General features: G+C 40.2%; 1 protein-coding gene across 1 annotated transcript in view; it reads right to left on the bottom strand.

Moving 5' to 3' along the window:
* The window catches only part of gpsm1b (G protein signaling modulator 1b), a 44,476-nt gene that overhangs the window by 17,229 nt on the left and 10,805 nt on the right, over positions 1-16,442 (bottom strand). The window contains exons 2-10 of the mRNA XM_080742620.1: positions 13,520-13,741; positions 10,842-10,977; positions 9,825-9,967; positions 7,746-7,869; positions 6,323-6,438; positions 5,273-5,428; positions 4,502-4,610; positions 3,182-3,296; positions 902-972 (exon numbers count right to left, since the gene is read on the bottom strand). Coding sequence (XP_080598746.1) covers positions 902-972; positions 3,182-3,296; positions 4,502-4,610; positions 5,273-5,428; positions 6,323-6,438; positions 7,746-7,869; positions 9,825-9,967; positions 10,842-10,977; positions 13,520-13,741 — 1,192 coding nt within the window. The remainder of the gene's footprint in view (positions 1-901; positions 973-3,181; positions 3,297-4,501; positions 4,611-5,272; positions 5,429-6,322; positions 6,439-7,745; positions 7,870-9,824; positions 9,968-10,841; positions 10,978-13,519; positions 13,742-16,442) is intronic.

Here is a 16,442-nt window from a genome sequence, read left to right as displayed (position 1 = left end):
TTAGAGTGTTTGTTCAGTCACATGAGTCTCCCTGTCTCGCCATCTCTTTCTAATAAACAGAAAATCCATTTTCAGGTGGATTGCTAATTTCTTTCAATAAGGAGAGATAACCCATTTATCAGCTTCAACTGTATAGCGTTCCAGTTTCTATTTTGTCTTCTCATTTCCTTGTGTCTTCACTTCCAATTATTACACTTGTTCATCTTGTACCCTGTATGAGTTCTCTCTCCTGATTGGATAGAATTGGTATTCTGACATGAAAATGGATTTTCTGTTTACTAAATAACTGGAGAGACAGGGAGAGCCCTGTTACCAGGCCTGGAATTTCATCATTTTAGGGGCAAGGCCATTTGGCCTTTGGTGTTGTCAATTTTTTGAGGGCACAAAGGCCAAATGCCAGGGCAGGAAGGCCATCAAATAAAACAAGATTTTAGTCCATTGAAAGAATTTGTTGAATTTAAGGGTTAGGGATGATAATCTAATCTGCAGTGAAATAGATAAATGATGGTATTCACAATCTGATCAATGCTCAGCCCTGCTTCAATCAAAGGTTTAAAGATGGGGACTCGGGGGAGTTAAGATTTCAGAATCTCAACAAAAGAAACACTGGTGTCTACATGATAAGAAAGAGACACCGGTGTCTACTGTCTACATATTGACAAGAAAGAGACAGAGGAGAAAGTGGTGCAGTCAGCTTGGGCATTAAGGCCACATGGCCTCAGGTCATGCCATTGGTTTGAGGGGAACAAGGCCAAAGTGAGGGGCAATGGGCCTCCATGAAATTCCTGGCCTGCCTGTTACTGAACAAACACTCTATTAATCATTGCTATCAGAATATAGAGCTTATGTTATTTTTTTTAAAGAGAATCTTTAACTTTAAGGAAACTCATTAGAAAATCACCTTATCTGATGAGTACTTCCACAGTTCCACACTGTCCATGCTGTTTCTCTTGGTAAACTTGGGTCTTGCTCCTATAAAGAAAAGGGGGGAGAATATTTGTCACAACTTTCAATGTAAAATCCTGCAGCATCTCTTTTACGCTTTAGTTTGAAACCCTCTCATGAACTGACTCATGTGTATGGGTTTCCCATGTGTAGTTTTTGTGTTGTTATTGTCTTTTCTGCAACAGAATGCTACAGTATATCAATGGTGCTGGTGGTCCCATGATGTTTGTGGTAAGGATCGGAGACTTAACATAGACAGACAACCGGAGACACAGTCTGAATAAGGGACTCTTTGCCTGCTCATCACCCAAGGGAGAATCCTCGAATCAGGGTGTGAATCAGTCCAGGAGAGAACCATCATGCAACGTCCTTATGTGAAGAAGCGGACAATTTCCCTTTCATTGTGTTGTGTGTTCATGTTTTGTGTACTTCCATCCATGTGACTAGAGGAGGACAATGTATGCCTTTTGTTAGCAAAAGGCCAACTTCTTCATCTCACCACTTAGGGGTGATCATCACCTCAAGACACGTTGTAACAAACAGCGTGGTAGAACAGTGTGCTGTGCCTACAGAGCAGGCCTGTGTGTGAAACCCGATGATCATTCCCGTTCCCGGTCTTAATGGGTTAAACCTAGGACAGGGGCCTTCAATGTTTTCAGGCCAAGGACCCCTTAGCTGAGAGAGATGAAGCAGGGACCCCCTCTACATATTGTATAAAACCGTGTTGCAGATTTTCATAAATGTCATAGATAGATTCATAGACTTGTTTGACAGCACTGTCAATGTCCATTAAATCATCAATACTTAGTAAACTTGACCTTTCACATTGTACTTGGTCTGCTCTTTTTTACCTCTACACCAAACCTATTTGCCCAAAATAGCTGATCTACAAGCTCTCAACACTGCGCAGCGTGAGGCGTTGAGAGCTTGTGGATCGTCTATAAAGTTCTCCTCAGAATAGGGATGCGAGCGTTCAAGTTGTTAAAAGAGTGATCCTATCACACAAAGATTTGGAGGCCCCCCTGTAGTAACTCTGAGGACCCCCTAGGGGTCGCGGACCCCCTGTTGAAGACCACTGACCTATGTTGTAATTAGGGATGGAGCTCTGAAACAAGGGCTCGCTACAAACTCAATAACACGGGTACTCAATTTATTGAGTACCCGGTATCAATAAGCTTTGGGCTTATCAAGCTTGTTATCGAGCATAGCGGCCCATGACGTCATGTTTAAACAATCAAGACAAGAGGCGATCAAGAAATGATTACAGTACTATTCATAATACAAGGTTTTTCAGGGTATAATGCGACCTTCGGTCACAGTAAAGCCATTTAACACTTATTGCACACTAATGAATGATTGTTTTAATGATATTTAACGATAATATTTGTTACTTTCGTCAATTGTCATCTTCATAGATAGTGGTCAGCCACAAACTCACAGACAACAACTGGCCAATAAAAAAAGATACCAGTTCTGTTCAGAATTTATCTCACGTCTCTAAATATTAGAATACTCTCAATAGTGGGCTCAATAAACAGGATCGATAACGTGCTCATTATCAATACAAATGAAGGAGCCCCATCCCTAGTTGTAATGTATACTTTGTGCTGAATACATATTGAACATGCAGACTGGTCTGTCATCCTTGCTTGGGGACCGCCTTGCTCCTCGAGAGATTCCATCACACTAATTTAAATGCCAAGAATAACCCATCTAAGAAGCACTTCAATGTTAAATCAATTACAATACAAATCCCACAATACAAGGTCAACAACTCTGTTCCCTTTCTGAAGTACACTTTTAATGAAATTACATCAATGCCATCAAATAACATTGATTACTGCAAGAACTATAATTGTTCTTATATTATAATAATAATAAATTGCCTGCATGACATTTCTATCATCCAATAAACCCCACACACATAATATGGTGTGTGTGTGTGTGTGTGTGTGTGTGTGTGTGTGTGTGTGTGTGTGTGTGTGTGTGTGCTCGCGCGTGCCAGGAGGATGTTATGTGTGGATAACTGAGACAGAAACTCTGCTTCTTGTGGACTGGCACTTATACTGAAGCAATGCTTTTAAACAACTTAATCCCGGCCTATATACTCTGTTGTACAACAAAATAGCTGATGTACAAACTCACAACGCATTTCATTGTAAGCTTAAATCTGCAACATTATAAGTTGTAAATCTGCAATTCTTTGCAATTTTTTGAAACTTCGGCCTATTCTCACCTTGAATCTCAAACTCTGACCCACAGGGTGAAAGGTCACTTTCACTGACTCCCAGAGAGTCCATCAGCTGCTCCACGTTCATCCTGGCTGTCAGCTCCCCGTTCCTGTCCCCAATCTGATGGCACACACGCACGCACACACACACACACACACACACACACACACACGCACACGCACACGCACACGCACACGCACACGCACAAGACAAGACAAGACAAGACAAGACAAGACATACAGAACATTTGAAACATTTAAGACCTGAAGAATATATTATATAAAAATGTCTTCTAAATCCTAATGGTTTTCTGAAAAGTTTATGTTTCTACATTAGTGGTGCTCAACCTTTTCATGTCAAGGACCCCCTAGAATCATATGTATTTGATCGCAAACCCCCATCTGAAAATGTTTTGTTGGTTTTGTTTGTTTGGAACCAAACAGATTTGTGTTACAAATGTTTGCTTTAAAATATAAACAGTACATTCAAAGATTTGCACAAACGTTCACGATTTTCATCGAATAACCAAAAGGATTTTCTTGGAGATTTTTGTGTTTTTTAAAATCAACAAATCAAATTCCTAATAGATTTTTTGATAAATCGGTTAGTTTGATTAACCACATGTGGCCTATCAAGTGTCAAGCAAACATAGCCAACCTACAAGTTTGTGGACCTGCAATTTCTATTTATTGTTTAATAATCTATTATGTTTATAATCAATTAAATTGATTAGTTTGATTAACTGTTGCTGCCCTACACTGTACCATGGGTACAGTATACACAGGGTTCCCACACATTTTTACCAATTAATTTCCAAAACTTTTCCAGAATATTTAACCCAATTTCCAGGACTATAACAATAATTCAGCTCAATAACAAGTCGCTTACTCCTATGCGCAATGCCCAAAGACAGGTAGTGTATGCCAGTGGTTCTCAACCTTTTCAGGCTGTGACCCCCGAAATAATCATATTTTAACTGGGGACCCCCCACCCTGACGAGCACTAAGAGTTGAAGAATTTTGTATAACACGTTTCTATTGTGAAAATAGCAGATCTACATGCTCACAACGCCTCGGGTTTCACAATTTCTGCCTCTAATATTGACAATTTGGCCAATGTTTAATTTGTCATTTCAGAGGTATTAACAAAATCAATAACCAAAGACAATGCATACTGTAGCTATTTTTTTCCAGGACCTTCCAGGACCCTTGATAAATTCCAAAACTTTTCCAGTACTGGAAAAATATTTTTCTAATTTCAAAATATTTCCAGGAATTTCATGACCGTGGGAACCCTGAGTCTGTATCCATATGAAAACGGTGTACCTCTTTGGAGATGTCCAGATGCTTTCGTGCGTAGTGGAGAGCTTGTCTGTGGTTCCCTAAAGACACATATGCATTTCCCAGACTCCAGCAGGCACGGCCCTCTCCAACCCTTTGGAGAAATACAAAATAATACATATATAAATGTCTTTACCAAAGATGTTTAAGTTGCAAATAAGTGTGTGCCTGAGAGAGTGTGTGTGTGTGTGTGTGTGTGTGTGTGTGTGTGTGTGTGTGTGTGTGTGTGTGTGTGTGTGTGTGTGTGTGTGTGTGTGTGTGTGTGTGTGTGTGTGTGTGTGTGGATAAGAACATTTCATGTCACGATTATTGTGAGCAAAGAAATTGCGATTTACGATATTATTATCCTGGGGCGGAACATTTGCCAAATAAATAGTAGATATACAAGCTCACAACTTGTGAGCTTGCATATTTGGTAGAGAGTGAAAAAAAAAGACTGTATCAAGTACATTATTTCCAGGTCTGTTTTACCAATTATAGATTGTTTAAAAGTTTGAAAATTGAAAAAGGTGAATTGATCCCAGTACATGACGGAGGATAATTTCACAATACATTTAAATCTCCACAATACGATCATTGTGAGTGTTTTTTTATCAATGATTGTCGTCCCATCCCTAGTGTGGAGTGAGTGAGTGAGAGAGTGTGTGTATGTATGAGTGAGTGAGTGAGTGAGTGAGTGAGTGAGTGAGTGAGTGAGTGAGTGAGTCAGTGAGTCAGTGAGTGAGTGTGTTTGTGCGTTCGTGCGAGTGAGCCCACCTGTCAGTGAGTTCCTGGGCGATGAGCAGGTGTTTGAGGTGGTAGTCAATAGCCCTCTCATACTGCTGTAGCAGAGTGTAGGTGTTGCCCAGGCTGTAGCAGGCCTGGGCCTCCATCACCTGGTCTCTGAGCTGCCTGGACAACTGCAAGGTTTTCCTACAGGCAACAGCACGAAGGCATGACATGATACAGAAAGAAGGGAGGAGAGAGACAATTTGAAATAATTAACTACTTGGTTTGGCCACTTTCAATCATGATGTCTGTCGTGGAATTCTGGATCAATAAGTAATTGACGAGGCTTTGTTAGCTATACTCGTTACTGGCAAGTGGCTAGTAGCTGCTACAAGGACACGCTGAATCATAACAGACAGGCTGTAACAAAAAAACACAAAAAGTAGGTCTAGTGGAGACAATTTGGCTCGTAGATGATAGCAGATATCAAGCTATAATTTTGTCCATGCCGTACCCCTTATCCCCAAACTTCTTTGCCTTTTTTTTTACTATTTTGAAAAACATTTAAAAATACTTCAAAAAGTGACGATTTACGTCAACACGTTGTGAGCTTGTAGATCAGCTATTTGAAATATTCAAAAATGTTTTTCAAAATAGTAAAAAAGTGTAAAAAAAAAAGAAAAAAAGAAGAAATATGGATAAAGAGTAAGGCATGGACGACAATAGAGCCCATTATGTCATATCCTAATGTATTACAGAATATAAGTACTATAAGTGATGGTCATTAATATAAAGGTATATGCAACCATAAAAACAATATAATTTAGTATAATGTATAATCTTTCCTCACGTCCCAATTTTGGGCTTGTTATAATAGGCAGAATTTCAAAATAGACAGCAGATCATCAAGCTTACAATGTGTCATGATGTGACATGTTAAGAGCTTTTACATTGGGCTATTTTCAACATTTTAGGTTTTCTTTTATAGCATAAAATATGGCACTTCCATAACATCTGGGATAGAAACTACTGTTCTACCACACAGGTGCACTTCTACCATTCCTCCACTAGATGTCAGCACATCCTCTCTATTCTCACCTGTAGTATTCTGTGGCTGTGTTGAACTGGCCCAGGAATATCAGAGCGTTACCAAGGTTACTGTACGCTCGGCGCTCCGCTGCTTTGTCACCAAATTCTTTGGCGATGGACAGTCGCTGTGAAATGACACAATATCAGTCTCAGTCCTATGAATGCAGAGCAGCCTGAGAGGTCATGAACCCATTAAACCTGAGGCCGATGTCTTCTAAATCCTAGTGGTGCTCAAACCTTTTCATGTCAAGGACCCCATAATTATATGTATTTGGCCACGGACCCCCACATCTCAAAATATTTAGTAAAATCTAAAATGACACAGATGCTTTCCCAGTTTTAATGGGTTAGCCAAGGGAGCTGTCATGCTCACTGCATCACTTCATTAACCATAATCACATGGTGGCCTTTCTGCTCTTATGTCATACTCGGGCTGGTGGGGGATTCATTTTTCCCCTATCGATCGGTTGATCAATATACTGATCAATATATTTCATCCATGCTAGGTCAGAACCCTTGTTGCATTCTAACTCGCTCTAGCGAATGGCTAGTCCTTCTGGTTCCTCGTGCCAAATGAACCGAACTGAACCTGGTTCTCGGAAGCTCTTGCAACAAGATCTTAAACTACGGTAAATACCCTATACTAGCAATATTATCTATTGGCCATTTTAGGAATGTACTCAATAACCGTGCATTACTTGTATGCAACTGCTCTAACTGATTGCTGTCAACATGCAACTGTTGTTATTTATATGTGTAATCTCTGCATCACTGTAAATGAGGGTCTCCCTCAATGATCTTGTTTTTTGTTATCAATTATTTTTATTTTTCCATAACATGAGTGAATCAAAATTATAGACATACATATGAGCAGAACAAGAAAAAGTAAAACATTAATCAAAATAAAAATGCAAATAACAGACAAACAACACAAACAATAGCAAAACAAGAAAAGGAAAAGAAAACCCACCCACCCCCTTTCCCCGGACCAACACGGAATGTACAATAGTGCATGCCTGTGCTAGGCTGTTACCACTATATAGTGATTTCTTGAATCATAGCCTTAAGCTTATCTGCAATGTCCGACCACATATTAATGTTTTCTTCTTTTGCTCCGTGCAACCTTGCTATCGACTGCTCTAAATATGCTATATCTAGAAAGGTTAAGGCCCACTGGCGAAACGTTAACGTATGAGGAGGTTTCCACCACGTAGCTACCATCTTCTTTGCCGCCACCTCAATGATCTTGTTGAATTAATGAATATATAATTATTTCGTATTTATTTCCATTTCTAAAGCAGCAATCGATAGAATAATCAATAAGGAGATAATCGATAGCTGTGGCCCTAAATACAAGTCGCTTGTTCATGATGTCCGTTTCTTTATACACTCAACATGTGTATATGTGAGTATAAATCCTGTGATTACTCACCTGCCGGTGGAACTTGATGGCCTCGACAAAGTTTCCCAGGAGGTAGTGCGTGTTGCCCAGATTACCAAAGGCTCTCCCCTGGGCAGCTCGATCCCCAAGCTCTTTGACCAAACACAGATTCATTCTGCAAAACAGACGAGTAGATTCCCGTTTAGACATCAGTGCTTCCCGAACATCCCGAACAAGATTTTGTGCAAGGGACCCTCATAGGACAAGATCTGTTGAAAAAATGTCAACGCTTAAAAGAAAATAACCGATCTACAAGCTTGTTGTGAAATGTCATTTAGCTGGGGAGCCAATTGACCCTTCTGGAGGACCCCCACACCCCACCTTGAGAACCAGTGATTTTGATTATTTAACTAGCCAGTGAAAATGAAACCTACCACTTTTTGTGGTCACGTGTTCAGATACTGGATTCTGATTGGCTTAAAACAGTGGTAAATCAGTCAACAACCTTGAGTTGGCTCTTGGACCCCGCCCACTGAAACAATTAATGATTGTAACTAAATAACCTTGCAAGTTACAACTGTGTTTTCTTTCATTTATATGGTAGAAGTGGTAGAAAAGCAATTTAACATTCGAGGGTCGCAGGTTGTTTCAGGGTTGTTTGGCACTCGGCTTCGCCTCGTGCCACAACCCTGAAACAGTGGTAAATCAGCCAACAACCCACTCCCTCTCATGGTAAATGGCTTACTTATTACATACATTTATGCAGTGGCAAGATTCCTGTTCAACCATCTGTGGGATGTGTAATTTTCACCAATGTCAATTGTGAAATTATTAGCGACATTATTATTATCAGAGACAAAAGGATTCTAGACAGCAACCATTGCAACACTCACTGTGTTACTGAACACTCAAGCTTTGTGTGCATCTGTGAATCCCCAGGGACGTGTGAAAGCTTCTAATTTCCTTTTAATGCAACAACAATTGCAGTTTAATCGGACACTTTGACACAAGCCGGTTCTGAATCATGGCTGGCACTTTCACCTGTATGTACCCGTTAATTGCCTTCAGCTGGTGCTGTGTGGGTTTAATAGGCGATAATGGCCCTAGTATGAAGTGTTTATTTAATGTGTGCGTGTGGTGTGCGTGTGGTGTGCGTGTGTGCCACTGCTTCTCAACATAGGGTCCAGGGACCCCACAGGTCCTTGAGGTGGTTCCTGGGGTTCCCCAGCTAAATGATTGACGAGAACTTTCCTACGAGAACTGCTGAATGTTTAATGTACTTCTGCCCATGAGCTCATGTTTTAAACTTATATCTTAATAACATGAAGTGCCTACTAATTGAGGCAGAATTCCTCAACAGGGTCCTTGAAATGAAAAAAGACTGTGAGAATCACTGTTCTACAGTAGATAAAGTAAATCTATAATATCTTTCTCCATATTATAACTTTTCCCCTACTTTGTTGCACAACAGTGACCTGCAATAGTAGTGAAATGGCCATCTATAAGATCACAACACACCGCATAATGATGCATTGCTATTAGACAAATAATAAAGTGAAAGTGGTTAGGTTTCTCTGTGTTTTATAAATATATAACCAATAAAAAGGTATTAACAAGAGCTTGTGACTAAGGTAATAACTGCATTGTATCCACTGGAACGCAGGTTATGCTTTTATGTATTTATTTCATCAACAGTTTTGAACATAAAAGGTGTGTATGTGCAGTATATTGTCACCAGTGTTGCCATGTCTGCTTCTTATAAGCGACTTTGGGCTTGTTTTTCTGTTAAGTTGCTTGTAAATAATTTATTTAGTTTATTTTGTTTTGTTTGCTAATCTTGTTTTAAATCATGTTCATGTCAAGGACCCCCAAATTAATATCTAATGGTCCTTGTATACCCATCTGAAAAAATGTTGTGCCAGGGACCCCCCCCCCCCCCCCCCCAATACTAGATTTGTATTGTTAAAATCTTTCAAAAATCTTTCAAATTTGTAATTTCTTTCCCAAGATCTTAAAAAAAGAAAGAAAAAAGATGCACATAGGTTTAAAGAGCTCATGTGTTAGTCACTTCTTTTGAGGGCATGTTTTCATACACCTGGTTGCTTATTTCTCTTGCCAGACCATGCTTACTCATAGTAGCCAGTAGCCCTTTGCAGGGTGTCTCTGACAGCAGCAGGCAGGTCTCCAGGTTCCTGCGTGCAGCCCCACAGCTGCTGCTTGCCCTTGGCATGGAACACGTTCCCAACGTTGTACAAGGCTCTGGCCTCTCCCACCTAAAGCCACAAGCATTAACAAGACATGCGTTAACATCCTGCAACAGGAAGAAATCACAAACCACAACATGAACTTCCATCGACGGTCATTCCAGCTGTTCTGTGGCCAACAGTAGCCAGGCAGTAAAAAAAGAAATTGTCTGTCTGGACTATGCTGTTTATTTTTTTCAGATTTTCATTGGCTCCCATGTAAGATTTTGCAGGAAAAGGCCCATTTCTCTGTTTCCTGTTTCTCTGTTTCTATGTGTCCTGGCTGCAACATTTAAAAAAATTGTCAATTTCTAGCGCATGTTAGCTCTAACCGTGGGGTTGGGATCTAGCGACTGTTGGCCTTTTTACGGCAGCCCATTATTGACAAAACGCTGGGGATACACCTCTGCCATTGTGAAGGACAGATGTAAACAAGAAAAAGGAATTGTCGACTGTCGAGCGATACGAATAAGTGATTTAGAGTAAAATCCCACCGCTCGCGGACGGAAATAAATGAAATAAAAACTGAGATCGTATCTGGGATATCATAACCTCCGGAATCCTCTTACGGCCAGACATAAGAGGTAGGACAAAAAAGAAAAAAAGGAAACGTGTTATTTCCACTGTTAGCTAAATTGGCATATAGTTGCTGTCGGGTGCATCATTACTGTCATAACAAAGTCCAAAAACTGTTACTTTCCAGGATTGAAATTCTAAAATAGCAAAAATTGCCAATCTACAAGCTCAAAATACGTCTCCCAGTGAAGCGTTTTCAGCTTGTAGATAAGCTATTGGATACAGCATTCATTTACGATAAAAAAAAAGAAAAGAGGAGGTTTCTGTCCGACAACAACTATATGGTGATTTTATGGTTATGAGTTATGTGCGTGAGTGCATGTCATACCTTGTCACCCTGCTCTTGGGAGATGTCCAGGTGCCTCTCACAGCACACAGCTGCCTCATCAAAGCGCCCCAGCACCTTCAGCGTATTGCCAAGGTTACCGCTGGCCTTTCCCTCACCTATTCTGTCTCCTATTGTCCTGAAAGTGAAAGGAAATGGTGGAGACAAGTAAGGACACTGAGCAGTCTCATGTCACTGGCTCTCATAAGGTGGGGGTCCCCCCGCGTGTCCTTGAGGTGGGGGGGGCTCCAGGGGCCAGTTTAAACACTTACTGTAGGCCCTATTTTAAATCTACAAGCTCACAGCGCGTCACATCGCGACACGTGAGCGTGTACTATACAATGACTATTTTAGACAATTTGACAAATCTTCTCTTATGGGAAACTATTTTCAAATGGGGTACAGTAAGCATATAAATGTGGTGGTCCTTGACAAGAAAACATTCGAATATCTATGTTATAATTAATGAACCACTTAAACCCCATATGATGGTTTACCGGAGTCCCTCTATACTAGTGTATTTTCTGTTTTATGTTATTGTGCGGAAGGGTTTTCGCTTTAGCTTGTTGATCTGACATTTTCAGCAAAACCCTTCCCCACGATAAGGATGCTGGGGTTTAAGTGGTTAATGAATCATTATTTATTCTATTACATAATTAATAACACTCTGACAATGAGTTTTTAATTGTATTCTTATCCTGTCAGCTAAAAGGTTGCTTCATTCCAAAGGAGCAGGTGTACGAGGGATCCTGCTGGGAATGTGATGTAACTAGAGAAATTGCAATTTGGGAAATTGCGAGTGTGGTTGCCTAAAAAGTTACCTTACTCTTACATCACTATATATGGTGATAACTAAATAAAATAATTAATAAATACAATACTGTAGCTATTAAAATAAAAAATGTATGTGTATGGTCAAGTGGCCATAAATAAAAATGACTGTTCTTAAAAAAAGGTATTTAAATAAAAGTTCTTATATTTGTATTTTCTTATGAGATTGAAAAATAAAAAATCAATTTAAAGATTTTAAATAAAAAAATGTAAATAAATAAAATAAATAATAAAAAAAATATTAAAATGAAAAACTGTAAATAAATAAAATAAAAAATAAATACAAAACCTACTTTCCTCTTTATGAGTTCATAATAAATAAATTGTAAGTGTAGCTTATCTAATCATTGGGTGTTAATATTATAGATTGTCATGTTCTTGGATATGTAAGACTGTGGTACTGAAACGTTCTGTATTGTTATATGTGGTTTTCTTGACCGAATTACTAAATATATAGGTCTTACATGCTCTTTGAAATATATTGTCAATTATATCTGTTTCCGTCTCAGTATAATTTACCTTGCCTTAGAGTCTTCATTTACTTTGGACATGGAGCTGATGCATCTTGTAGCTTTATATTTTCTCATATATTCTTTTCTCCTTGCTCTAGAATCTTCATCCACTTTGGACTTGGATTTGATGCATCTTGTAGTCGCATTTTTCCTAGCCATAGAATATTCATCTAATCTAGTACAACTATTGATATGATATGATACAACTAATAATAATAAATAGTTATATACTCATTTTAAGGTTTTATCTGATGTCATTATGATGACAAAAATAACTCTTACATCACTATATATGGTGTTTCCCATTCAAAGTCAATTGGAAAGGTCAGTTACCTAAGAGTTACCTTACTATATATGGTGTTTCCCATTCAAAGTCAATGGGAAAGGTCAGATACCTAAAAGTTACTCACTATATATGGTGTTTCCCATTCAAAGTCAATGGGAAAGGTCAGATACCTAAAAGTTACCTTACTATATATGGTGTTTCCCATTCAAAGTCAATGGGGAAGGTCAGCTACCTAAAAGTTACCTTACTATATATGGTGTTTCCCATTCAAAGCCAAATATCAAGCCGGTGGTTGGTCAGCGTAAACCGCTTCAAATCCACCCTCCGTCACTTTTTCTGGGACAGCTGGGCAACACCGGGGCCCGGGGGTAATTCATACTTTGTCGCACATCTGTGTCGAAAAACGTTGCTATATCAGTGGTGCTCAAACTTTTTTCATGTCAAGAACCTTCAAAATTAGATGTATTTGTCTGCCGAATAATTAAAAGAAAACGTAGTCACTCTCTACCAAATCTCTTTGCACTGTTGTGACACGTTGTGAGCTTGTAGATCTGCTATTTATTTGGCAAATGTTCCGCCCCAGGATAATGGATGTTGGGGATATTTTGATTACCGCGTTAAGATCGTAAATCGCAATGGGGCTGTTAAGTCTGACATCATTTTGTAGGCAGAGGAGAACTGTTGCCCCCCAAAAAAGCGAATCCTTTTACTATTTTTACTATTTACTAATTTTTCTTCTCTTTGTTGTTGAAAGGAAAGTGATAGAATTATACTTTAGTCGTTATTTTTGTCTCGGATCTGTTGAAATAGCCAGGGACAGATATTGACAATAAATCTGCTTGGAGGTCTGACTACAAAATGATGTCACGGCTTAAAAGCCCCATTACTTTGGTCACAATAATCGTGACATGACATTTTCATATCATCCCATCCCTACCTTCATTGCATATTTTTGAACAGCTAAATGTTTGTCAGTTGAAGAAGTGTTATATTGGGCATTACACATGTACAAAAAAGATGAGCCTTTACTGCACTAGAAATTGCATCCTCACCTGGCCAGCGTGAGGTCATGTTTGTGGTACTCCAGGGCTTTGCCATACTCCTTCAGGTAGAAGTAGGCGTTGCCCAGTTGGCTGTAGATGGCACTGAGGGTCTTCAGGTCTTCTGTGCCCACCTGAACCGCTGCCTCAAAGAACACTGTTCCGCCTTTAAAGTCCCCCGCTTTACACAGCCTCTCTCCTTCCAAGGCCAACTCCAAACAAGACGCCTCCATCCTGTACACACACGCACACAAAGTGGGAGACAGAAAGTAGCTTGAATAGGGTATCTTCTAGACAAGATCACCATAGCAACAGGGTCTGTAGTGTAGCCATGTCAATGTTTCCTTGACAACAGAGTCAGACATCATTCTGACACGATGTGACGATGAGCATCTCGAAGTTGCACTTCCAGCTCATTCTACCTTTTTTTTAGAGGTGCACATCGCTCCTCAGTCTGGCTTTGTGCGTAGGTCCCTAGTATGTCGGTATGAGCACGGAACTCCATGTATAGAGATAACTAACGTCACGGACAGAACGGCCCATTATACCATTGCATGGTATCGTGTTTGATACCATGCAAAGTGAGCACTACTCACTTCACACTGGTTTGATTTTCATTTTATGGAATGACTCCGTAGGAGGGTAGCCATCTGTAAGAGTGTCTGTCTGTCAGTCAGTATGTCTGTTTGTCCGGAGCTAATCTCGAAACCCGCTGGACCGATCCGCTGGACCGATCTCAGAGCTCGGTCTCTTGTTCACACTGCCAGTAGATCAACATGTTTAATATTTGACATACATCATAGATATGTCATTATATTAAAGATTTCTTATTATTAAAAAGGGGAAGTCGACACATTTTTGTCCACCTATTTAAAATATCTATAGAAAATCACACTTGTGTGAACTGAGCGGTGGTGTGTGTGTGTGTGTGTGTGTGTGTGTGTGTGTGTGTGTGTGTGTGTGTGTGTGTGTGTGTGTGTGTGTGTGTGTCTGCAACAGCGCCCCTCCTTTAACATGTGTGGTCAGAAAAGGTTACTGCAGGCTACAGACAGACAGACAGACACGGAGACAGACAGACAGACAGACCCACACACACGGCCACGTATAGGAGCGTTGTGACCACCGCTCAAAAATAGGCAAGTTAACCTGCAGCTGTACAGTTTTAGATAGTACAGTACCTACATGTTACTATCCCTGCTGAATTAAAATAGAAAGCATGTACAGTATATACTGTACCATTACCGGATGCCAGAAATAACTTAACAAAAGAGCAGGATCAGACTGCTTCAAGGGAGAGGTCACTGACTGTACTGTATATGCATACAGTATACACAGTATTCCACCCACCTCTAGCATGGCTTGGTTACCATGGCAATAACTTGATCAGCAAAGCCAAGTTAAGGTGTGCAAAAGGGCCTCTCAACTCTCTAGTCCTGCATAAAAGTCTCTATATTGTTAGGTGTCATCGTTTAGTTTAGTTTAGTTAAGTTTACTTGAAAAGCAATAACATTACAGTTAAAACCATCTGAGGATGAGAAGTCTAGGACTTATTTCCATTGTGGCCCTCATACACTTAACAAAAGCATGTCCCATCACAGGTTGACAATCATGCACAACAGTACAGCCACAAGTAAAATCCAATGGAATTTGGTTTCTCTCCAGGCAACTCTTACAATCAGCAGCACTAAAACAATCATCTAATGGGGGGCGCCTGCTGGCCTACTGGTCCGGGCGCATACCACTTAAGGCATTGCCACATAGGCATGGATGCCTGGCGATTCCCGGTCCGGACAACCTTTGCCGCGTGTCACTCCCCGTCTCTCCCCCCGTTTCCTGTCAGTCTACTGCAGTGATGTTACTAGGTTTTCAATGTAATGGGTCCCGGGACCCACAGGTGGTCATTCAAATGGGTCCCAGAAAAGTTTTATGAGTCCTCAATACAATGTTTTCGAGCGCTGTGAGCTTGTAGATCGGCTATTTTCAAAATGTTTGCCTATTTCTTATATTTATTTTACAATTTGGCTAATGTTTGAACTTAGAACTACTAAAACTACTAAAACATGTGCCCCGCCCCCTAATGAATTCGGGCGCGCAAAATGGCGTCGGACGTCGGTGGAATCAAAACATTGACGTTTCTATCGCCTGTTTAAGACTTTCTACGTGGATTCTATTTGTGTTAACATAGGGTAAAGCAGGATGCTTTCACCCATGAACAATGGTGGTGTCTGTGGAATTTTAAAATGTTTTTCTTTTACCGCGACCCGGTAAATTATTTTAACATGGACTCCAATGGAGGCGCATCCCCGGGACCCCAGGACCATGACATGAATGAGTCCCTGGGCGACTTGAATGAGTTTTTGATGCGGGATGCGCACGTAATGACATCACTGCTTACTGTCCTATTAATAAAGGCATAAAACGAATCATCTGAAATGACGTTTTCAGCCTAGTAGTAAGAAAATGATCTCCAACATTACCTGGGTTTTAGCTTGACTCGTGTTTTCTCCACATATAACTGTAGCTCCAGCCGCAAAGGCTTAAGCACAGCTTGGGGCCGAGGCCCCTGGTGAACTAATCTACACACTGCCCTTTCTGCCCCAGTCAGGGGGCAACACTCAGGGTCCATGGAGGAGGAGGGGGGGCAAGCTCAAAATGATCAAAATTAAACTAGAGTTAGTATTAAATCCAGTTTTGTAAAATGAAAGTGAATTCCATCACCATGCCTATCACTGATTAAGGTAAGTATAGTGAAGCACTGCTTTAGATAAAATAAAATAAAAACAAGAAAAATTCACATCAATTGACTTTTTGCATTCCCACGACAAGAATTACATCTGCTTGCTTTTCACTCTTCTAAAAGTCCAAAATCCAAATATCGCAACAGCCACAAGGAGCCTGAAACCTGAAGCTCCCACACAAGAATGTACGTTATATC

The sequence above is a fragment of the Nannobrachium achirus genome, assembly GCF_963921795.1.
Source record: "Nannobrachium achirus genome assembly, chromosome: 15".
Taxonomy (NCBI): domain Eukaryota; kingdom Metazoa; phylum Chordata; class Actinopteri; order Myctophiformes; family Myctophidae; genus Nannobrachium; species Nannobrachium achirus.
This window is presented reverse-complemented; position numbering and strand designations above follow the sequence as displayed.